Below are 24,916 nucleotides of genomic sequence, written 5' to 3' on the forward strand. Positions count from 1 at the left end.
AATCTTGAGAGCACCAAAAATCTACACTGCTACAGTATTGCAAGATTTCTTGTATAAGAAATGGGGTACTCTTCAACCTTCCAGCACATTACCTAGGGCTATCTCAGTGAAAACCTTCACCATGGGGATAAACTTCTATAACCACCTGCCGAGAAACCTCCAGTCCAAAAGAAGCATGGACTTGAAGATGGCTTTACACCGATGATTCCTAGACCAATTATTTTACTCAATAGAAAAGTATTAATCAATATTTTGAATAATGATAAATCCTATTTCTATGACACTGTGTATAAACTTAAACTTTGTAAATAAAGAAATTCATTCTCATATCATTTGTCGTTTCAGCCCATAGACCTCAGCCCAGGCGACCTGCTGTACTATGGTGGTGTAGAGTGGCTCAACATCTCCGACTTCTTGGGAAAAATCAAGAAAGGCCTTGAACTTCATGCCATGTGTTTTGTGTTCAAATCAGCTGTAGTTTTTCTATGTAAAGAGCGGTTAAGACAGAAAAAGAAGTTAATGGTAAGTTCAGAAATAAACACATTTAGCCACAGTGTATCAGTTAAATTACATTTAATTACTAAATTAATCATACAATAAAACACTTCACAAGCAATATCACATTACATAATGGTTGATGAGATATGTTTGGATTCGAGAAGTGACATACTTAATTTTATTATATTGTGTGTCCAGACAATGATCCTTGAAGATGTTGTTTAATATTATCTTCAATTCTTTGATGATACTATTGCCTTTTCTGAACTATTGTGTCTTGTCTCAAAATCAACTAATGAAACACTCAAACATCATGACGTCATAACTGGTCACGAATTAGGTTCAAATATTGTGTTTTGTGCAATTCAAGTTCTACGCAATGAGAGCTGAAATATTCATTCAATATATTTGGGTAAGTGAAGTATTAATCAGCCGTAACCCAATATTTCTGTCTGTACAGAGTGTGGCTAGTAAAGGTAGCTCCAATGAGGTAGAGATCATCCGCTACCAGGTGCTGATCCCCGTGACGGAGGTGCAGGTGCGGGCCAGCTCGGCCAAGGATATGGATTCACACTTCCTCTGGGAACTGATACATCTGCGGAGCCAGCTCCAGCGCCGATCAGAGAAAGTTTATGTCCTCTCCAACAGGTTCGTTGGAGAGTTTTAGTTTTCATTAACCTTACATGTGATGCCATTGTGAACATCCAAAAATTATGATCACTATTGTGCTAGTTTATTTTTAAATATATGCCTTAAACAAATGAAATAGTCATGTTTTATCAAGAAAAGTAGATTGCATTAATGATGTTCTAAACATTATTTGTTTATTGCAAAAAAATTCTTAATGAAATGAATGTTTTTTAAGGTACACTATAATTTTCTAACTTAAAAAATCCTTAACGCTCTGCAGATGTTAAATTATGTGTTTTTTTTTATTATTTAAGTTGTAAAAAATGATGACATTTCCACGAGGAAACATATGTGGCTACTTCTCTGGTAAGAAATAGCAAATTAAGAGTAAGAATAATTTTGCGGACATTTTCATAAATGTAAAAAGTATAAGTAAAAACGTTTATTTCGTAAATTTTTTCTCTAGAAAAACTGTAAAACATTAAAAAAGAATATTATTTAGACAGTGAACTGTACTATTTGAAAATTACTTTTATTCTAACATTTGTTTTTTTTATATATATATGTATGCTCAAAAGTATTTATTTATATGAAAACCAAAACTTTTTAACTGTAATATTTCAAAATTATTACTGCAAAAAACATTTAGTTCTGAGATAACACTTCTGCATTTATTTATATATAGTTTGTTAATAAATGAATTAACTAAAAAAATGGAACTGGTAAAACATGAGTGCCAGATAAATCCCACCAAACATGGCCATATTAAACCTTTCAAACCTAAAAATACATTTTTAGTAATTTTTGAGATTTGTATCCACACTGTTGTTATATTATGACTACAGTTTATGAAATATAAAAGAATATCACACATATACAAGAGATTTGTTATTTGGATGTTTACTTAACATTAGTCCATTTTATAATTAAAACAAGTTTATAACACTCACTCAAGTGCATTGCTAAATCAATGGATAAGTCATAAACAATATACCATAATGCACACCAGATTACAGTAATATACCAAAACTGTCTTATCTAGTAATACTAGTAATAGACATAGTTGCAGTTTGTAAAAAATATAGTACCAAATAATGCACTAATATATTATTGCACAACACTCACTAAACTTTGATAATGCTCTCACAATTTATATGGAAATAAATCAATTAAAAAGTAATTTGGAAACCTAATAACACAGAAATTATAAGCATGAACTCAAATCACCTCTGCAGAGATGTGACTTTCGGTTTCCACGAAATGTGAACTTCTTATCTTGGCCAACTTGTGAACCAAACTAAAAAAAACAATTAAGCAAAAAAAGATGTCTTTCTTACTTTTCTTTAACTACTGTTCCCATATACAAATTATGTAAATATCAAATAAATTAGATCTTACCACATACGTCCCAATTGGAGGATGAAGGAATGGAATGCTTCATATTTCCATCCCTCAGCCTAAGTAAGGTTCCTTATTAATTACACTCAATGCAATTAAAATGAGTCTCCCAGTGCTAACTGTGCACTATTGAAAACTGAATTAGTTCACAGTTCAACCCATCCATCCCTCGTTTGATTTCCCTAACCTAATAGATACATATTTATTTTAAGGTTTTGTCCATCAAAGCAAAAGTTTTTGAACAGTTAAAATAATTATTTTATTCAAATCTGGTCTCAATGTAAAAGTCACTTAAGATGACAGGTGTGAAACGGTAAGTAAGATCCTAATAAAATTGAATGGTAACTGAAGGATATGTGAACATTTACAGCACGGCAGATTTCCGTAACGCCTTCTTGAAGACAATACGACAAATCATCCGTGAGAGTGTGAGAAACATGAGTATTCCAGCTACGAAACCAGGAACATCTCCTTCACAGCTGATTAACAACACAGCAACACTCGGTCGCCAGACGGCCAGCAACAGTGGTACGTTCTTGTATAACATCAACAAACTGTAGTTGTAGAACTGTATCAATAGATATACAAACATCTCTACATTGTGAAATCTTCGGTATTGTGTCTTGTATATAATATAAAGTGAATACTATATACAAAAATCAAGTTAACTTTTTGTAACAATTTAATTTTTGTATGGTAGTCCACACATTTATTTGCTTTTCTACATAATTGAAATTAATATCAAGTGACTTGTCTTGTATAAAAACAACCTCTTGTATACTGTTGTCACAGAAAATTGTAACCTGATTAACAGCGAGTAAAATGCGCTCATTTTGACACTGTTGTCATTGTTGCGGTGTTGTCCAAGATGTCTCATATGAAAAAACAAGTGGTAGTCACAGAGCGCTAAATTGGGGCTGTTTATGGATTATAAAATTGGTTCTAGAAAAATGATGTGATGAGATCTTGAGTTTGCTTTGCCACTTGTGGACAGACATTGTCATACAGCAAAACATTTTTCTCAATAAAAATGTCGTAGAGAAAACTATTTAAAATAAAGAATTTTTCTGATAGCCTGCAAACCAGCTATTTTGATGTGGTCTTTCACCACATATCACTTCATAGGAAAGTATGAATTTTTGATACTGTCAGCAAATAATGCAAAAAGTCCTGGTCCCAAAGGGTTAAAGTGTAGTTTCTCTTTCAGTGATCTGAATAGTTAAAAATATAACTAAAAAAATTATATTTGAAGAGAAAGATGCTTATTAAATATACATAAATATAGTACATAAAATTTAACAGCAAGAACTTTTATACATATTAGGTAACTTTCAGCCTTTCCTAGGGAAAAAATATTTGTGTGATTAAAAAGGCCAATTAAAAGTTAAGTATTTTTGTATGTATGATATATCATTTATACATTTGTAATATTTATGTCTTCTGTTACCACAATTTCTAGTGCACAGTGTTTTATTTGGTTTATTATTGGAAATGATTGCACTTTTTTAGGTATCTATTACTTATTCTATAGTTGATGCTTTTACTATTATTTTACATCTTTGTTTGATTAGTTTCACTTTACTTTGTTATAGTTATTTTTCAATTTTTATTTTGTTTTTTTGTTGTGTTTGCATGTTTATTGGTTGATGCAGCGGTTGTGAGGAGCATTAGTGTCCACTTTGCTGGTTGTGAACAGGGTCCCACAAGGCCACCCCGGTCGAAACGCCGCAAACCAAAACCACTCCCGGAGGAGTCGTCATCATGCAAGGATCCCACACCCTCGGCAAGCCGAAGAAACCACCGAAAGGGCCTCAGCGACATTCCGCAGGAAACATAGATTACGACAATCTGGAATCTAGGGAACAAATAGAACCACCTCAACCTAATACCAACTTTAGATCAAGAAGTAAAACAGTATCCGATGCTGTAGGTAAGTTGTAAAATATTTTTGTTATAATATTGTCTCATTAAAATAATTTGTTTCGCTATTTTATTATAACTGAACTAACCCAAAGTTTTTAGAAAGAATGAAGTTTAGAATAACCAGTAGTTTAATGGTATAACCAAACCAAATAAGATATTTTAGTATTTATTTGGTTTTGAAAATTATAATTTTATGCACAAAAAACCATTTAGAACTTGTATTATATTTTGCACTAATATAGAAAAATCATATTCAAGGGAACTAAAAATTAAATAAATAATAAGTTATGCTAGAAAATATGATTGTTGACACTTGGGTAGGTCCAACAGTCAGGTAGTTAGGTTATGTGGTTTTTTATTAGTTTACTTTAAATAACAATTTGCAATTTTATCATATAAGTTACAAACAATACTTTAGTGTATGCCTGTTGGCCCTCTGGTAGGTCAGACATTTAGGTGGTATTAGTTTGCTTCAAATTACAACAGTTAAATTATAAATAAAATAACTAATCATGTGTTACTGAGCATTTTGTTTTTGTATTGGCAGTCCTTTCATGTTGGTCGCCCTATTATCTCCTACCTTCTTTGTTATTTCCCTCTTAGTATGTTTTTTGAACCATCATATCCAATTAAAAACATTACTAATAATGAATTTAATGATAACATCACTAGTATTTTACCAGTATTTGAACTTAGAACTTAAATTAAACAATATGTATTATATTGTTAAAAAAGTTACTGAGCAAAAACTGTAAATTTCTGCACACTTAAAATTCAAAGTGAAAAATAATTGTCATTTGCAATGAATATTAGAAAATTGGTTATAATTCAGGTACGTATTATTCAGGTAAAACTTGTTATATTTAACTTTTAATATTATAAATTTAGGTACAGTTGTTCAGTGCAGGCTAAATTAACTGCAGAGCAATTGCAATGTTATCATATTTATGATATTTGCTATAATTATTAGTTATTATGATGTAATATTGTATGTGTTTGCTTCCTAACAATTCTTATGTGCATCAACGTCTACAGTTATAGCAATAACAATATTTAACTTCTCACTATGTAAGTTATTCGAGAAATATTGACTTTCCTGATCAGTAGAAATGCTTAACGACATCAGTCACTATTCAAATGCAAATTTATGCTGTACAATTTCTCATTAATTACGAGTCCACCAAGTTTAACTTTAACCGTATTATACATGTTACAGACGCAGAAAAAAACAAACACGACTGTGACCCAGGCACCAAGTCGGAGGGAGAAGACGAGAACAGCCAGTCGGGGACTAAGGGGAAGGCCACACTGGGGCGCACGCCCAACCACCTGACTCTGAGCACCACCTCCACTCTGTCCGCCGGCAGCACCGGCAGCCAGGCCCGACTGATACAGTCCTCACAACACCCAGAGAACTACCAGCCCCCTACCGTCAAGGACCTGGGTAAGCAGCAGCCTTGCCTGCAGTGCTACTACGCTGGACGGGTCAAGTGACACAGGCTCAACGAAATGAACTTTTAGTTCATTTCATACATTTAGTACCTTTGTTAAGTGGCACCTGATATGATACACTTTCCCATGAAATAAGTAAAAAGACTATGCTAGCCAACTAGAAACTTAATTGGCTTTTGATAGTCAAGGTCATTTAAACTGTAGTCAAAAGACAACGTTATATTATGTTTTTTTTTCATAAGACAAATACAACTTTATTTACCATATTTTATAGATTTTCAGTAATAAGATTAGAAAAATTTAAAACCAAATTTAAATAAGATATTGGAAAAATAAAACATTTCTTTCTACTGTTAGTTTTCAAGTAAACAAATACAATTTTGTATCCTGCTTTAATTTTTTAATACAGTCAACTTTTAATTAGCTGGTGGGCCATGTGTTGTGGATACATCAAGTTGTCCCTGTAAATGGATCAAATAATTGATAATGTTTAGAATTGTACAAAGACAGTATAATAAAAATCAAACGTGGCAAGAAGTAAATCCTTACAGTAATCAAAAAATTATTTTTTTACTCCCCCTCCCCCAACAAATATTTGTCAACACCACTATTAGTTTTAACCTACAAAAATTTGTTGAAGACAAGTTCCTCTATAATTATCTCTCTTATGAATGATCAAAATCACCACCCTGCTCCTAGATAGATATTTGGACAAGACATTACAAAATTAAGGTGTAAAGAGAAGAAAATAAACAGATTCCATTTAAGAGATACTTAACTCAAGTTGGATATACATCTGGTAAAAAGATCATGATTATTATTGAATCTAATGTTATACACAGAACTTAGACCTATGATGTGACCAAATGATACCTGCAACATTATAACAATATTGATTCTATTTTAATAATTATTTTTATTGTTCACCAATAATAAAAAATAAAAATAATCTTTTCAAAATTATTGTTTGACAAATAGAGTCCTTATTACATTGCAGTATAATGAATATGTAGTATTTTTATTATTTAACAGAACTTCTTTTGGATTTCTAATGATGAAATTTAATTATTATATTTCTTTCTATTTATAATAACTTTAACAAATACTAATAACTGCTAAGCCACAAAGCAATACTGTTTATCACTTCTCCTGCACTTTTATTTTTAGCAGTTATAAATGTGATATATTTATATTTTATTTTCACATAATTATGGGTCATGCATGAGTCATGGGTTTGTGTGTCACATGAGTAATATGTGGCCATCTAGATAAAGAAAGCACTGTATAAATAATGCAGTAGTGGACAATACATGTAAACAAATTTAAATCTGGTTTTAATTTTACACTGTTTTGTACGATTAATGCAAATTATTTTCCAAATCATTTTTGTATTTGTTTTAATTGCAAAATCAGGATAACTTTCATGGCAAAGTGTATCATTTCACAAATATTGAATTTATGTAGCAACAAATACTGTAACAATCGACTGGAACTAAATAATTATAATAGAATGTTAAAATTGAAAAATTATAAATTGTATAAAATAATATAATTTATTTCATTATTATTACTTGTGTGCATAAACTATCTAAAAAGGAAGCTACACTTATGTTAGTTAAGATGTATAGTTATGCAGTGATATGAGTATAAAAAATTATTTAATAAATACAAATAAACAATAAATAATGTAAAGAAATAAATCAATATTAATTCATTGTAATATTTTGTTTATAAAAGTGTCAGTTGTGTTGTTAAGGATCTGACAGGGCCTTTTTAGAATCATGTGTGTCTGTTCATGCGATGATTCTTGATAGAAAAACACTAGATGAGTATTTGAGAGATGGTAAGTAGACTCCTCTTTGTTCATGAGAAACTGTATTTATTTTGGAGATGTATGTCAAAATTAGGATAATAATAAAACTACAACATTTTTACATTGATCTTATTGGTAACAATAATGGCTAAGAAAAAAATCAAGGAGTAAACAAATGTTTAAACAAACTGAGTAGAACCATGTAACTTTTTATCATGTGACGTAGCAACACTCATGTAATAAAGTTACTTTGTTAGATCGGTTGGTAAGACTGCTGTTATGTTCTGTCGGGTTCTTCAGTACTCTGTTTTATCGATTTATTTGAAAGGACATGATCTCTCTTTTCGGTAAATTGTTTGATTATTTATGGTGTTTTAAAACAATTCCAAGAAAATGACATAAATTAGTACAGTGATTACTTGAATCCGTCGATTGTTACCCAACTGGAACACTAACGGTTCTAGTGAACTACAAAGTAAAGTGATCTCACTACAACAGTTACTGCTATTTTGTGATAGTATGTGAGGTGATATGATCCCTAGTGCAATGTGGTGAATTGAACTCTTCATTGAACACTTTTACTACTGTTTATATTGCTTCTTTATAGGTCAATATATGTTGACTCTTTATTTGTACATATATTTGTGTACTAATCAGTTGTTAATTTTTATTTGAAGAATTTGAACTCAGGCAATGCAGGCCAAAAAAGATTATTGTGAAAAAGCATATAACTTGATATACCAAATAAATTCTGCTGTCTTTTATCAAACAGCTCAATTGTTTTTACTTGAGTTTTTTACGACAAATATTGTACCATATGGTTGTGCATTCAACTGGATAAGTTTATTTTATTTTTATGAATCTAACATTAAGAATATCAACCAATTTGGGTGAGCAAGAATTTTAATACATTGAGAACTTTGAAAAAATGTTTGTAAAGAGAAACTACTGGAATATATAATATTTCAATTCCATCCAACAGGCAGAAACTATTTCAGTCAAATTTATTGTGATATTTTGTTAGTTTTATTTATTTATTTTTGTATTCCCAGTAAATGATCATTAAAGTAGTGCTTAAATAATGTAATGATTCAAATACTAAGAAAATTATCACTTGACCAAAACGATATGAGATTATACTGTTTATCAATTTAATGAGAAGCACTAACAACAAAAATGTTTTTGATTGATCCAGTGAAAGTGAATTGAACGGATATATATTCTGACAGACAAAATGTCTGATAATTATACTAGTGAAAGGTGTCAGGTGAGCTGACATTATTCAATTATGAATACAATTCAGTATATATATATATATATATATATATATATATATATATATATATATATATATATATATATATATTGAATATATCACACAGGGTCTGTTTTATTCTTGATAGACCATTGAATGTCACAAACTATATAATAATGAAAACTTGTATCCAAATTTATAAATTTTTTTTTTATTTGAGTTAGAGATTTTTTATAACCATAATATTAATTAAATTGGTGGTTGTTGAGGAGTTTTTCATGAGACTAATCTTTGAATAGTTTCACACCATTTCTTTGTATTTGTTTTTTACTTTTAATGAGACTGTCTATTTTTCTGTCTAATGTTATGTGAGTTAAAATGTCTCTTTATATACACTTTTATGTACTATCATTGATATTCACGTATTATGTGGGTATAAGTTAAGTTCTCCGAACCAAACAAAATACTAGACTTACATTCTTTGATTATCAGTTTTCTAATGTTCAGTTCACCTGATCTGAAGTTATTCTTAAATATCTGCATATGGCTTTGGAAACAGTTAAATATCTGCCCAGTTTTAGAACAGTATATAAGTAATAATTGAAAAATATACGCATAACATACATATATAATATGTTTTTATCTTTAAATGCCCAGACATTCCCGAGAAGCTACTGCAATGCCTGGATTCAACAATCATATTTTTATGATCATCAATATAGATATGATCATTTCCTCCTCTTTAAGTAGATGGTTTTCTCTTTTACTTTGACAAATGCATGTAATAATAAATTGATTGTAGTATTTTCGTACGGTATACAAAACATGCTCAATCAAACTACTGTACATGGAATTCCTTTTTTGTATTTGATTGAATAATTTCTGTTACTCTTAACAATTTTTGTAGTGAAAATGAGTTGTAAAATGTACCAAATTAATTTTTATAATCAGCGGTTTTCTCATCGCAAGAGTTTGTTTCTTGAGCCATAAAGAAAACTGTGGACTTAAAAAAAACTGTATTATCAAGCAGTTCATAATTCTGAAGGCCACAATTTTATTCTATATAGCCATTGTGTAGCTTTTACTGTTCTTTGGGTTTGTTTAGTAACCCTCTGGATTTTACTTATTTTATCCAATTAATGGATTGGATTTATACTAACATCTAATCTATTGGTAGCTCTAAAGGGTATGGGGTAAGTGAAGAAACTAAATATGCATAGCAGGAGGAAGTTTCAATACAGTAGATTGCAACCTTCTTTTTGTCATGCTTTTCCAGCAAACGAAGTAGCTTACTATAAACAAAATACTAAAATGAAAAAGAGAGATTTCAAATCCGTACTTGTGATTTATTTGATATAACTGTTCACCACTAGTTTCTTCACTTATGTCCTACACAATCTTTTCCATCAAATTTTATTTTTAAGCTTCTAAAATACTGGTACGAATTCTAATCTAAAATTGGTTGGCTCAAGAATTCACTCAATAGGTTGGCAAACAGCTGATTGCGCTTATCTCAAATTGAATTGTTATATCATTACTAACCAATAAGGATAAGTTTTACTCTATAACTTGCTGAAAAGTTAAAATAATTTGTCTGTATGATCTATTTTGTCTTCCAAGTGGTTGAATATGCTGTTGTCATTTACATAATAGATAATGTACAACGTATTATACTATTTATATGAGTCTACTTTTATCAACGCTTCTGAAGGCTGTGTAAACACCATAAAAAATGGAATACAGCTAAATAATTAAATAATTGATAGTTAGGAAACATTTTGTGGTGTATGTATTACTAGACTGACAATGTAGAAGCATTAGTCATATTAAAAAGAGCGTTTTTTATTGTTACGGTTTCATTAGTTAAGTCTTCGGTGGCAGCAAAATATTTTTGTATTTTATACTTCAATTTTAAATTCCAGTGGTATGAAGTTTGTATTATTTAAGAAGAAATGAAAAGTTTGACATCATTATTCCATTGGTGATAGTTTGATATCATTACTATTACATACGGCTAAAATGTGGAGATTTTCACATTTTAGTCTTACTTTTAACAATAATGTAATCAAAGTTTAAAATGTATTGGATGTCGGTTTTATGTAAATTTGTAATATGATCAATTTTAAAGATAAAAATAATTACTGGTGGTTAGTTTCAAATAAATTGTTATCTCCAGTCAATTAAGTTATGTATATCTTTGATCAATTTTGGCACCAGTTTTCTCATTAGCTACATAATTATTGTTTAAGTTTTATTTTGTACATCGTTAACAAAGCGTTTATTGAATAACATGTTAAGAAATGTGTTGTTGAAACTCTTTTATCTTTTAGTTTACAAATGCAAATAATCTGCATTATTTTTAATGTTTACTAGCATACTCGTATACAAAGTCAATTTGGCAGCAATCTCGCAAATGTGCAATCTGATGAATATTATTGTAAAGTTAGTGTTAAAAGGATTGTCCAGAAATGTATACAACATTTGAATTTGAGTAAAATATATCACAAAAAGCAATTTTAATGTAAAATTTATCACAATCTAATTGAAATCTAGATTGAAATACCCACCAATTTTTTAAATCAATACTTATGATTTAATTCTGCCATAAAATACTTACCTTAAAAGCCATACTGAAATTCAAATTCAAAACAAATGTATTCATAATATTTGAACAGTTAAATGTAGAACTATACAACCAAAGAATGACATCAATCATGTTTGGTTTTAACTCCTTCTATATTTTCTGATATTCTAATATAATTTCTCAAATTAATACAAACCTCTATGTGTAAAAATTCTTTTAATATGCTTTTCAAATAGTAAATTGTCTTCCATGGTAAGTAAATTTGTTGGAATTTTATTTATAAATGTAATCCCTGCCGAGCTATGTTTCTTATAATGAAATGAAGTTTATACGGATATATAGTGGTTTGAAATCAGGTCAGCTGATTTATGATCTTTCATTGATAATTAAACACAGCGTCAAATATAAAATGTTGTGTATTTTTAATTTAGTGACACTAAGTCCTGATCAGAAAATCTTATAGAAAATGCTATGTTTTATGAGCCTCGGTGATCTATCTCTTTCATTAAAAAATAATAGACTATTTAAGGGAGACAGGCCAGTTGCATTTGATGAGAGCAGATTCAGACATGAGACATCCAGCAACACCTCTACATACACTGTATGTTTTTACAACTATTATTACTCAGATTCACACATACATACATTCTTACTTTATATGAATCATGTTTCCATCATTATCGCCACCATATCATCACCATCCTTTGTGTTGTGAGTAGTTAGCCACATGTTGTGTCGCTCTCATATCCTGTACGCTTTTAGACTTTTAGAACATGTCTGTTGGTTTCCGTTACTGCTGACTGAATAGTGAAATATGTGCAACCAGTGTACTTAGTTTCCTGTAAATGCCAACAGAAGTCGTACCCCAGCTGTCTTAGGATGGTGATTAAACGATTTGAAACGAGACTGCAAAATAAAATAAACCGAACAATTCACGATACACACAGTGGGATATTAAATAACAGTTAAATTCACCGATGAAGTAACTAATTATTTAAAATGGTTGTTTTAGGGTCACCAGTTTGGAAACCAAGAGACATAGGTGAAGCGCTCACCCTCCCCCGCAAGAACAAAACCCCTTCCACATCATCCGATTCTCGCACCCTCGGCCGTAAACCGGACAAACAGTGAATGCATTCAGGTAACTATCACTCACTGTCAAACATTCTGTTGTTACTGTCTAGATGTTCTTAGATAATGTTCCACTTAGTTTACCTGGTTAAATCCCTTCTGCAAATCTTCCTTCTTTAAATTAACACTTAGCTGCCATGAAGGTCAGATCTAACTGATAGAAAAATCATTTTATTAAATACCATCCACCTATCTGATCTGAATGGTGTGTTCCATCTAACTAGCTCTCCATTCTCTAATAATTGGCATGTTTGTGGAAGTAATTAATATATCTAATGTTGTCTGTGTTGAATAAATTCATTTTTCAGTAAACACAGTAGAGATTCATATGCTAGATCAGAAGTGAGATACAGTGATAACCAGATTTGTCAGGTGCAACATTATTCTTCGTAATTTTGTATTGAAAACGTAACTGCCGGCCAAATCTACTTTCTCTGTCACAAGTATATGGTCAGGCAAAGTTGGCATTAGGTCATGCACCTTACCAACTACCAGATGTCTGGCTCCCAGAGCAATTATCAAAGGTAGCATTAAACAACGCATTACCTATTACTAGTCAAGGGAAAATGGTGAGAAGTCATTCTGTATAACATGAACAATATCAGATATAGTTTTAAATAGCCATTCATAAAACAGTTGCCAGTCATATCTGGCCTATTGGTTTCAGAATATAATGGTGAATAGATCTGATCTTCATAGAAGATAGCCAAAAAATCTTTTAGCTACTAATGTGTTCAAATTAAGGATAGACACAACTACATAAACAATTTTTAACGACAACATCTTACCTTGTGTTGTAACTAGAAGATAAGTCTCTCTGTATGAGCTAATAAATTGTAGTTAGCTTTGAATTAAGACGTACACAAACCTATTTCATGGGCCTTCTATTTCTGGCCAAACTCCTTAGACTTGAATTTTAAAACAGCTAAAAAGTTCATTGTTGTATTTTAGTATTTCTTCTGACCTCAAATCTCTTGTTTTTAGCAGAGTGAACAGTTTAGTGAAGAGTTAGAAGTTGCAACAGGCTCTGCCAGGTCTGTAGGGAGGATGACGAATTTGTTTGTTTTAACCCCCTTAATACCAACAAATAATGTAATGGAATTTTGGGTTTTAAGTTATAAAAACTTAATAATTCACTTTAACTCAGGCAGTTTTAACTCAAAACCTATTACACTTATTAATCTACAAACCTATTAATAGTATTTTATTGTTAAAGGTTTTTGAATCCAGTAATGATTCAGTCTGCAACAGTGCTAGAAAGAATAAATTGCTTAGTTGGCAGCACTCGCTTTTTTACAATTGTTGGTAACGCTTGCATCCTGTCGTGATAGAAATCTGATACCCTGACATTATTTTCAGTATTTTTAAATATCATAGTGAATTTGCAGTGAATTATCGTGTAGTTACTAAGTTTGAAAATGTGAGAAAAAGGAATAGCTTAGTTGGCAGTGCTCGTTTTCTGTGGCTGACACCCGGCCAGTAAGTCCTCGCTTAATTTCACAAATAACACCAAAAATCAAACATAATTTTATGTTAAGTTTACTTTCATTCGTTTAGTGTGATTACATTGAATTATGTGTTATGAAATTGTTAAAATACATTTGAACATAGATAAAAAAAGTCAATTAGTGCCTATGTTAATATTTTAGTTTCTGGTTCAAAATTTCAGAATTTTACCATTATTATCAATTTTTGTTCATATTTCAGTTAATCTTTTATAACAATTTTCCAAATAACTTGTTATCTCCACCAGTTAAGCATTAACTTAATCCCCAAATAAAGATATGTGTGCCATCTAATTCCAACACTTTTTATATTATCCAAATTTGTGTAAAACAAAAATAATATATTTTCTAAACAAACAAATATTTTGTGTGTGTAAGTCAACAAATTTATCTCCTGCACAAACTGCAGTGTATACGTTTTAATTGTTTCCTAGTTCATGAAATTTGTTGAAAAATTGTTTCAATATTTGTGTCACTGTCAATGATGCAATTTTCTTCATAATCCTTACAATTTTCGTAAAATCTAACTAGTATTTTGGCATGAAAAAAATGTATTTACCTAAAAGAGTAAATAAGACCTGGAAAGTAAAATTGGATGAGCGAGCCAGTGTGATGTCGTCTTTTCTTCTCAGGGAATCAAATATTGGAAGTCAAGGATCTTGCTTATATTATTGTTAAAGCACAATAGTGAGATGTTCGTTCACATGTTAATACAGCTGACTGTATTGTCTGACACTCATATATCCAGATTGTAGCTTTCTGTTTTGTCCTATACTGTCTATTGAAACTGTTTAGGCTCTTTTTAGATGGAATACACTGTCTACTAGTTCTATATACTAGTTCCGTGAGCAGGGAATATCCCAACAATCTCATTGTAATAGTTTTGGCCTGCTTGATGCTTGCTATCTTGCAGTTCGTTAAAACTTGTTCCTTGTTAGAGAAGTTTTCCTTTTTAATAAAAATTATGTCAGGTAAGCATTTTTAAGTGGTCTAAAATAGTACATTATTTAATTAGCAATTGGAACAGTTCACACTGCAAAAGAACACTGTATGCATGTAACGATCATTTTTAATATGGAGTTTATCATGTCCTTTTTGAGCCCATATAATTCTAGAAAAGTTATTTACTGAGTAAATTTAGTTTTAAATAATATTCTCAATTAGGAGTCACTGTGCGGACAGTTATGTCATTTGATAATGCACATATAAATGCGTATTTTCACATGAGAATTACTTAACCTGGTGAATAATAATTTTGTAAAAAAGTCAATTTATGGATAAAATTGTTTCATGTGTTAAGCTGTGATTCTACTTATTAGTTCTTACAAGGAGTAAATATATTGCAGATCTCTCTATTGGGTCTTCACCTATTCAAACCCTTCTTATTGTTAACCATCCAGTTACTATCTATATCACTTTAAAGTGTTGACCAGTTTTCAAGCATATGACATGATTTTTTTAAATTTCTGAACATTTTTGTGATTTCTTGAAAATTTGCTGATTGTTTTTTTAGTGAGACATTATCCTATCTAAAGAACAAAACAAATTTGTTTACTATTCTTCTTTTCTGAGTTTGCAGCATTTTTAACCCTTTGAGTCCCAAATATTTTGCTAGGTGCACAAGCCACAAGTGAGAAGAGCCAAGCTTTAGATCATATGGTAGTGTGAGAAGAGCCAGACCAAAATTGGCCATTTTGACATTGTTTGGAAAACTATCATATTTTAATAATTTATCAACGAAAATGCATAGTTTGAACAAAATTAATTTGAAATATAGAATTAGAAAATATTTTTTATTCCAAGAATTGTCTACTTACTTACCAGGTAAATTTTATTCACTTTGAACAAATTTTGTTTGGTAAAAAATGTCTTATATAAATCATACTATTAGTACAGTCAATCTGTATCGAATTTACTACAAAACGGACCACCCTAATTTTTTTTTGCATCATAAATCGTTAAAGTTGCCTTAGAAAAGCTTAAGTCCCCGAGTTTTTGAGAATGTACGGTTAAGGGTTTTTGAGAAAACTCAAAAAGTTTTTGGATTCGATTTATCTCGAGAACGGTACGTTGTAAGGAAATTTTGAAAAATCACATAATTTCAAGGACATTATTATCTACAACTTTTGTCATTGGGTGGATGCGCTAAAATAAAAATTGCATGAAATAGATGGCGCCAAAGTCACCAAAAAAACGGTTTTTTTTTTTCACTTTTTCACCGCCCAACAATTTTTTTTTTTCGCTCGCACTTTTAAATGCAAAAGTTTTTCATCATAAAAAAACCAATACAAAAAAACATATAAACTTTTTTGTTGTGCAATAAACTTTTTTCAAGTGTTTTCAAGATTTCAGTGCAAGTCAAATGGTCAAGAAGTTTTTAGATTCGAGTTATCTCAAGAACAGTAAGTTTGTGAAAAAATTGTATTTAACAAAAAATATTAAAAACATTATTTTCTACAACTTTCGTTATTGAGTGGATGTGCTAGAATAAAAGTGCATGAAATAGATGGCGTTGAAGTCACCAAAAAACGGTTTTTTCACTTTTTCACTGTGAAAAAAATTTTTTTGCTCACAATTTCAAATGAGAAAGTTATTCGTCATAAAAAGACCTACAAAAAACATATACACTTTTTTGTTGTGCAAAAAATATTTTCAAGTTTCAGTGCAAATAATGTTTAATATTGTCATAATTGTAAAAGTCAACTAGAATTGTCCCGTAGTAATGAAAAATTGCTCATGAAAAACAAAAATCATTGGAAAATTAAATATTTTAATAATAATTTCTTTAAATGAGACTTTTATTATTATTTTGTATATACTTACTTGTTTACACGTTCTGCAATTTGAAGACGAATTTATGGGACAGCGCCCAGTCATATTTGAAAGCAGGATATACACCTTTTGGGGGAGAACCGGTTTTCTAAACTCCCCTATTGTAACGGTCACGCTAGATACGAAAATCGCTCTTTGTCGCGCTACAACACGAAAAACTATCGATCGCATGTAAAAGAAGTTTATATGTTTTTTGTAGGTTTTTTTATGATGATGATAACTTTTGCATTTAAAAGTGCGAGCGAAAAAAATTGATTGGGCGGTGAAAAAGTGAAAAAACCGTTTTTGGTGACTTAGGCGCCATCTATTGGGCGCCATGCAATTTTTATTTTAGATAGCGCATCCACCAACTGACAAAAATTGTAGATAATAATGTCCTTGAAATGTTACTGTGATTTTCAAAATTTCCTTACAACGTACGACCGTTTCTCGAGATAAATCGAATCCAAAAACTTTTTGAGTTTTCTCAAAAACCCTTAACCGTACATTCTCAAAAACTCGGACTTAAGCTTTTCTAAGGCAACTTAACGATTTATGCAAAAAAATTAGGGTGGTCCGTTTTGTTGTAAAACAGCCTTTTTTCGTGACAGATTGACTGTACTATATTGTTAAACAAAGTATATAGTTTTGTACTGAGACACACACAAGATCAAACACATGAAGACTAATTTCTTATCAATTGTTCAAAAACACTGTACTTTTAAATATTTACACTAGTGACATATAATTGTGTTAAGATTATAAATCACTTAAGCTTACACGTCTCTAAGTCTACTTTAAAAATAAAACTGTGTCTCCCTTAACAAATATAAGTTTCAAAAAAGTTTAAACAATTTTTTACTTAAAAAATGTTACTGGAGATAGCTTCCTAGTCATATAACACTAGGAAATACATCTTACACATATTTCTGACAAGTTTCCAGGTAGCCGCTGGGATTGAAAGGGTTAAATATGAAAATTTATTGTCTCTCCTTTTGGTGTTGTAAACAATTTTTTAAGGAATTTGTAAAAGTACCAAACTGCATATTTACTGTTGCATATTGAAGTTGCAGTTTCAGAGACAGTTACTAGAGTTTAGTAATTTTTATTCTAAATATGTATGATAACAAAAAATAAAAAAAAACAAAATTTCTGTGTGAAAATTACCACTTTAACATAGTAACTGGACTGAATGTGTCTCACATACAAACTGGTGGAGATAAGACAATACAAACAATAAGAGATCAAATCTGGCAATACAGCTATTGGTATTCCCAGGGCTTCGGTCAGACAAAACAAAACCTAATAAATGCTATGTTAATCATGGATGTTTGTTGATTGTTGTAATAACTTGTTTTATGATTTTTGTGTCCTAAGTTCTGAAAATAATAGTGAGTTAATGTTTTATCTGCTTTACAATAACTTTAAATGTAATTTAAACTGTGCAGGTTTTATAACAAATTCAAACTTTAATTGGCCACCAAATGTGATAAATTAACATTAGAGAACTCTAGTTTGCTCCATTGTTCTTCTTTTATAATACCTTTTAAAAGAGGTGTCACTCGCTAAGGGTTCCTATTTATAAATTTTGACTTAACCCTAAAATACCCCATTTTGGGGATGTCAAAAAAACTTCTCAGTTGATCATATAAATATCCCCCAAAGTAAATAAATCACTCCATCTCTATTCATAAGAAAGTTACTAAGAGGGGTAGGTCTTTTAAGACAGCATATCAATTCAGTTTTGGTTTGGCAAATTATTTGCTATAGCATGTATTTGTCAACTTTTTATTGCAGAACAAAAACAATATTTCTTAAAGTGAGTGTTTACTGTACATTCTTTGGGATAAAATGTGCTAAATTTCTTTGTAACTTGCTTTTTCAGATATTGATAGATGGGGGAGGACAACGTACAAATTTGCTGGCTGTGTAGGTTGTATGGGTTGGATCTAGCTCAAACTGTATTGTGTCATAGTCTTTGTAAGAATTGCACAAACTCGGGCTTGTAAACAATTCGAACTCTCGGTCTTGATAAATTTATAATTTTATTATCTGGATTAAAAGTTTTGTAAATAATTAACCAATATGCTACATGTCGTTATTATATTTATTGTTATCATTGAAATTAACGAAAATTGTATTCAAGTAGAATTTATTGACCAGTATTTTATCGATTATGAAGTGTTTTCCTGTAGTTGAAGCAATACCAAAATATCTTAAACTGTTGTTTGAATAAATAGTTTTATATTAATAATTAAATGTTTTATTCGAGATGAAACTATTGTTTCCTTCTATGTGGATCCAAGGCCAATCACTACGATATTGGAATTGTCTTTTTCAATTGATCTTGTTATTTGATGCTAGTAGATTTCTTTCAGTAAAAAATAGATTTTTCATCTTGTGGCTATGAAATTGCCATTCAGAAATTCATTTCAGTGCTTTTCACGTACATTTGAATTTATGATATTCTATTATAATGCATTTTCTCTCTGCAGCTTCTTTTTGTTTTGCTTTTTAGCCATATTCTTTTTATTACAAGTAAGAATATTTCTACTTGTTACAGATGTTTATAAATAGAATTTTATATTAATATCGTAAGCACAAAACTAAAACCTGACTTTGAAAACTCACAGAAACACTTCAACCGAATGCTTGCCAGTTGTGAGATAGCTCCAACCACGTCTTCTTTACTTGTTTAACGTAACCCGCTCATCTTACACTAAAATAAGACTTGTTTTTACAATATTTGTAACGTTCCATATATTGTGTATTACTTGTAAATCAAAGAACTCTGTACTGCATGACCATATTGGTTACGTAGTTTTAGGTTCACACTTCACTATTCACACTGGACAGCTCAGTTTTCTATTTAGATATATTTGGCTGGAAATTGTATTAGTGTAATCATCAATATCCCAGTAAATCTGTATCTTTAATTCAAAGTTGAGGGATTAAGTCAGTTATCTTTCTTTTGTTTGTAAAACATAATTTTACTCAACAAAGCAGGAACCAAATAACAAAAATAAATATTGATTATTAATTTTGTACTTAATATGTTAATACTCCTCCAAATAGAGTTTTATATATCAGTTAAAATATTATTGAAGAAAATTTTGTGTTTGGTTTATACACTAATAAAACCAAAACAGAAATTAACTAATTTAACTATACATAAAATCAAAATAATCTTTTTGGGAGTTTATTGATTTATTTTGCAAATATTCATTAGTTCATACAATCGATATTTGTAAATAAAATTTAATCTTTTAGTTTCTGTACAATAATCTGTTTGTTACAACCAATACAGAACTATTTCAATTCATAAAAATTAAGAACAAGATTTTTTACCACTTTAAAAGGACAGACAAATTATTCCAAACCAATACTAAAATTTCCTGTGAGAATAGTGAAGTGGCATAGTTATAGAAATTATCATTGTTATATTTCAGTTTGTACCATCACAATACATTTAACACATTAAGTTGTTTTAATGTTGTGCCAAAATTGTGAAAGATTTAAGTCTTGACTGCGTCAGCATGTCAAGTGACCCAGCTCAAATTGTGTTGTTTGGAATAAAATATTTATGTATTTAATCATCGTGTATCTAAAATGAATTTAAGAAAGGATGTCAAAACTAGAAAAAATAATCTGTAAATTACGTTACCAATGTAGAAGCGGTAAGCTAAGATAGAACCAAGTTCATAGAATTTAACTTTATTGTTTTATTAGTAGAGATTGACTAATCATTCCCTTCGTCATGAATCTCAATTAATTAATGTCCCAATTGTACATAAAAACCGTGGATGTATTTCAGTTACGTTGTGGCACCAATAAAATAAGTTGTTTATAGTTATCAATGTGTTCATATTTAGTTTAATGTTGTAATTAATTAGTAATTATTTAAAATGATGCGTTGTAATTAAAGTTCAATATGATAAGGAAGTTATTTATACTTACTTTTGTTTGTTGTAACAATAAATTAGTACTTATTCTTCATTTTTTATAAATGTTACTGCTAAATGTAAATATATATTCACTGTCTCTTAAACATTTGCACTTTTAATTAATTTCCTAAATACATTTAAAAGATTAACATTCCGTATTATGTTGCGAACCTTTAGCGTAATAATTGAACAATGTTAATTTTGAATTTGTATTAGCGAGTAAGTATCCATAAGCACCAACTCCTTTTCGTCTTCCTTTGCTTACTGTATATTTGTTTTGAATAGAACTTTATTTAATTTATAGCTGTAATATAATGGTGCTTTTCTTTTTATTAAATTTAATTCATCACACCCCCATATTCACAGATAAAAATAATTATAATTTTACTTTTAGATTAAGATAACGAAAACTTAATGGACTCTATGTGAGAAGTGGGAACGGTCTAGGGGAAGTGTTAATTTATGCTCGTGTCAATTTAGTTGTGAATAGTTTAAAGTGTTTGTTGTCACCTCAATAATTAAAGATCACGTTTTCATATTTGTTTCAGCAGTAAAACTTGTATACAAATCAAGCTATAACAAAGTCATTAGTACATTTTTGTTTCAGTATTGTGTTTTTATTATTTAGAAATTAATTTATTCATCTGCTTAGTTTTAAAATAATATATTATATTTTTAGTTCTTTTCATTTAAAACATATTTATTATTAGATGTATATTTTTATCTATATTAGAAATTCTGAACTGTATTTGTATTGAAATAAATTTGATAATGGTATTATTTATTTTTTATAAAACTGAATTTTTATTGTTGTGTTATAAAGTCTTTTCTGTTTTATTCTTTTATAATAAGTTTTTTATTTAAAATTTTATTAAAAAATTATTGAATGTTTTAAAATCATGTTCTCAATGAATATTTTGTATAAATCTATTGAACAGTATTATATATTAAAGAGTATTAAAACAAACTAACATAATGGAATATTTATTATCATTATTATTTTGAGTGAAAAAACAACTAATATTTTGAACTGTACACAGCTAAAGTGGCACTGATACACAATGTAGGTGAGGGCGTGAGTACACCACATGCCTTGTATATACAGTGTGGCTGTACAATCAGGCGGTCAGCTTTAAGAGATTTTAAAATGTGGTACGAATACAGTAATAATATACTTATGTACTGTTATAGTATGGCTTTTTCATTTTACCTTCTCCCAATTCCTAAGATCTGCAATAAACCTAAATCGACTTCTGAAGATGTGTTGTTATCTAATAGTACAATTAATGAAGGGTTATACTAAATGCATTGTAAGGTAGGTCATTCAAGTGTGCCATGTTAATATATGTAAAAGTTGTGTTTACATTTCCTTCATACAGAATCCAGGCAAATGTAACACACAGAAATATGTTTAACCCATTACTTGGCAGTATATAATGAGTGTGTTACAATACTGAGAGTGCCTACAGCCAGGGTGACGCTTCTTTAGAAAAAAGGCATGGATACATGTTATGTAAAGGATTAACCAGTTATTTTGCTAGTGTAATTACATACAATCAACTTGAAATCTGGAATATAGGTGGGCTTTAAACTTAAACCACAAGGAAGTTCAACATTAACCACTTTTCTGCAAGTTAAAATTCTTTTAGTTTCATTTAAAGAAAGCATATGGAGTATTTCTAAATGGTCGGTAGACCACAGACTAAATAGTACATATTACAAAAAAGTAATGATTACTATTTTATTGATTGAATCAAAATATGGGTAGCTCTAAAGCTGAGGCACATCAGCCTTACGACTCATTGTGGCTGCTCTTACTCAACATGGTTTCTAGATAGAATTCTAGAGTCCAAAACTAGATTCTCCCACAAGTTGAACAATGGTAGCCCCTAGTCCGGTTGGTTTAACATCCTCCAGAGACAGAGCTTCCAGCAGTCTCCTTCTCTTAGATGCCAGTGATACATAGTTATGTCCAGTAAGTAAAGCAAATTTCCTTCTAAGGTTCATGACTACTGAGAAAAAATATCTGTTTCGAAACCCTTGTACCAAAAAGTAGTTTTTGGAAACTTGTGTTTGTTGCTCAATTTAAGGTAGAACACACCAGAACTGCATTCCAACACCTATATTTGAAAAAAAGTAACACTTTTGGTTTGCAAGGAAAATTCGCTTTCCTCTGCCCTCCAAAATGCATAAAAATGCACTGTTTTTAGACCTTATGTTTTCTATATCTTCCGCCAACACCCTTTCATCTAGAATGTATTCCAGGTCCTCTGGAGATTACAGTTCTAAATATTAAGTACAGTACATAAGCACCGGGTGTGACCAAATTTTATATGCAAGTGTAGTAAATAAACATATCTATTTACACATAAATTATTCTGATTTTGTTTATATTACTCTGATGTTATATGATTTTGATGTTAGTATTGAACCTTACCAGACAGACTAATAATTGTGACTAAATTGTTATATGCAAGTGTAATTGGTAAATATCCAGATACAGTATTGTTATATTTCATATTTTTACCTATTTATTGGCCATGGTTGTAAAAAGTTGACACATTTGGAGGCTAATAATAATATATTTGCATAATGTACTAGGGGCAATGTGGACCACCTGGGAATGGTAGGCCATAAAAATATATACGTACAACTCTGTATCTTTATCCTGAGCTATCAATACTAAATATAAAATAATTACAACTAAATCATTTAGAGGTTTGTAGTATATGGTACAAGTCACTGTCATTGTTTTAAGCTAGTACATTCATAATTATGAATAAAACATATTATGAGTGATAAAAATAACATTAATGTAAATTCGGGTAATCTGAATAGATTTAAAGCATCACTGGATAACGAAAGAGGAAAAGCGTATCACAAATTTTGTTGAGGTATCAATAATTATATAATTCAGCTAATTATATGAAGTTTAAAAATGAAAGAAACAAATACATGTAAAGAATTGGTAATATTTCAAAGATGAGTAATTTTAACCTCAGTAGTACATCAATTAGTGTGTTAATTAAAGGCAGGAATACACGAGAACATGAGTTATGTAACAGAATTTACAGATGATATAATAAAAAAAAAACCATTAATGGACATGCACAGTCATCAAACTCGATCTCGTCTCTGTAGAAATGAAAATTTATGTAGAATTTCAAGTCTGTAACTCAATTCACTTGAGATATCCTGTGGATGGAGTGAGATACAGAAGAAAAGTTTTACCTGCCTCCTGACTATTTGGTTAATACTTGGTAAACTATTTTGTTCAATTGCTTTTGTCGTTCATGTACAAAGCACGTATTTTTTTTTTAAGTAAGTACCGTTTTTATTCATTTGAATTTCATTCCAACACTCATGTTTTGTCTATACACTTCACAATACTGACAGTGAATTTCAACTGCTCTCATACCTTTAGCACCAAGAAAACAAATAACCGCGTACTTCACAGTTAGTGGGACTTGATTGACAGAGGCATTTGAAATATACATTAACAGATGTAAAACAATACATTTTTACCGTAATTGCATCTGTGGCTTGCTAACAGATGCAGAAATACATTGCGCAAGCGGGTGACATAGATCACAGCATTGCAGCAGCAGAATTTCAAAACGGTACTTACTTAAAAAAACACACCTCATACATATACCAATACAAAATAGCAAATAGTTTTTTATTTTATATTCCCATACCATAAGGACCATTGGCGATTCTTTGGATGTATCAGTTATAAATAAATAATTAAATATAAACATAAATACTGCCACTGGTCAGAAGATACACTTCTTTGCGGCACATAAAAATCTATAGTCACTATATGTCAAATATGACACTCTTGTGTCTTCAGCTGACATTTTATTGAGTACCACTCATGATCGTCATGGTCTTATAGAGCCAGAGAGTTGAGTACAACCAGAGATCCTCCATGTTACCTGGATCTTTGTAATTTCTGAATTTATAGCCCAT

The 24,916-nt window shown here is 30.3% G+C and overlaps 1 protein-coding gene across 17 annotated transcripts in view; it reads left to right on the forward strand.

The window, feature by feature from the left end:
• Window positions 1-20,455, forward strand: part of LOC124357111 (protein still life, isoforms C/SIF type 2) — a 911,156-nt gene extending 890,701 nt beyond the window's left edge. For 16 of the 17 annotated variants that reach the window (XM_046808566.1, XM_046808571.1, XM_046808573.1 and 13 more), the window contains 7 exons: window positions 346-522; window positions 959-1,146; window positions 2,897-3,054; window positions 4,223-4,456; window positions 5,666-5,893; window positions 12,566-12,694; window positions 18,886-20,455. In XM_046808566.1, coding sequence (XP_046664522.1) covers window positions 346-522; window positions 959-1,146; window positions 2,897-3,054; window positions 4,223-4,456; window positions 5,666-5,893; window positions 12,566-12,684 — 1,104 coding nt within the window. In that variant the 3' untranslated portion in view covers window positions 12,685-12,694; window positions 18,886-20,455. Of the gene's footprint in view, window positions 1-345; window positions 523-958; window positions 1,147-2,896; window positions 3,055-4,178; window positions 4,457-5,665; window positions 5,894-12,565; window positions 12,695-18,885 lie in introns of those variants that run through there. The other variant, XR_006921921.1, reaches the window with a different exon arrangement.
• The last annotated feature ends 4,461 nt before the right edge of the window (window positions 20,456-24,916 follow it).

This window comes from Homalodisca vitripennis, chromosome 3, assembly GCF_021130785.1.
Source record: "Homalodisca vitripennis isolate AUS2020 chromosome 3, UT_GWSS_2.1, whole genome shotgun sequence".
Classification (NCBI taxonomy): Eukaryota; Metazoa; Arthropoda; class Insecta; order Hemiptera; family Cicadellidae; genus Homalodisca; species Homalodisca vitripennis.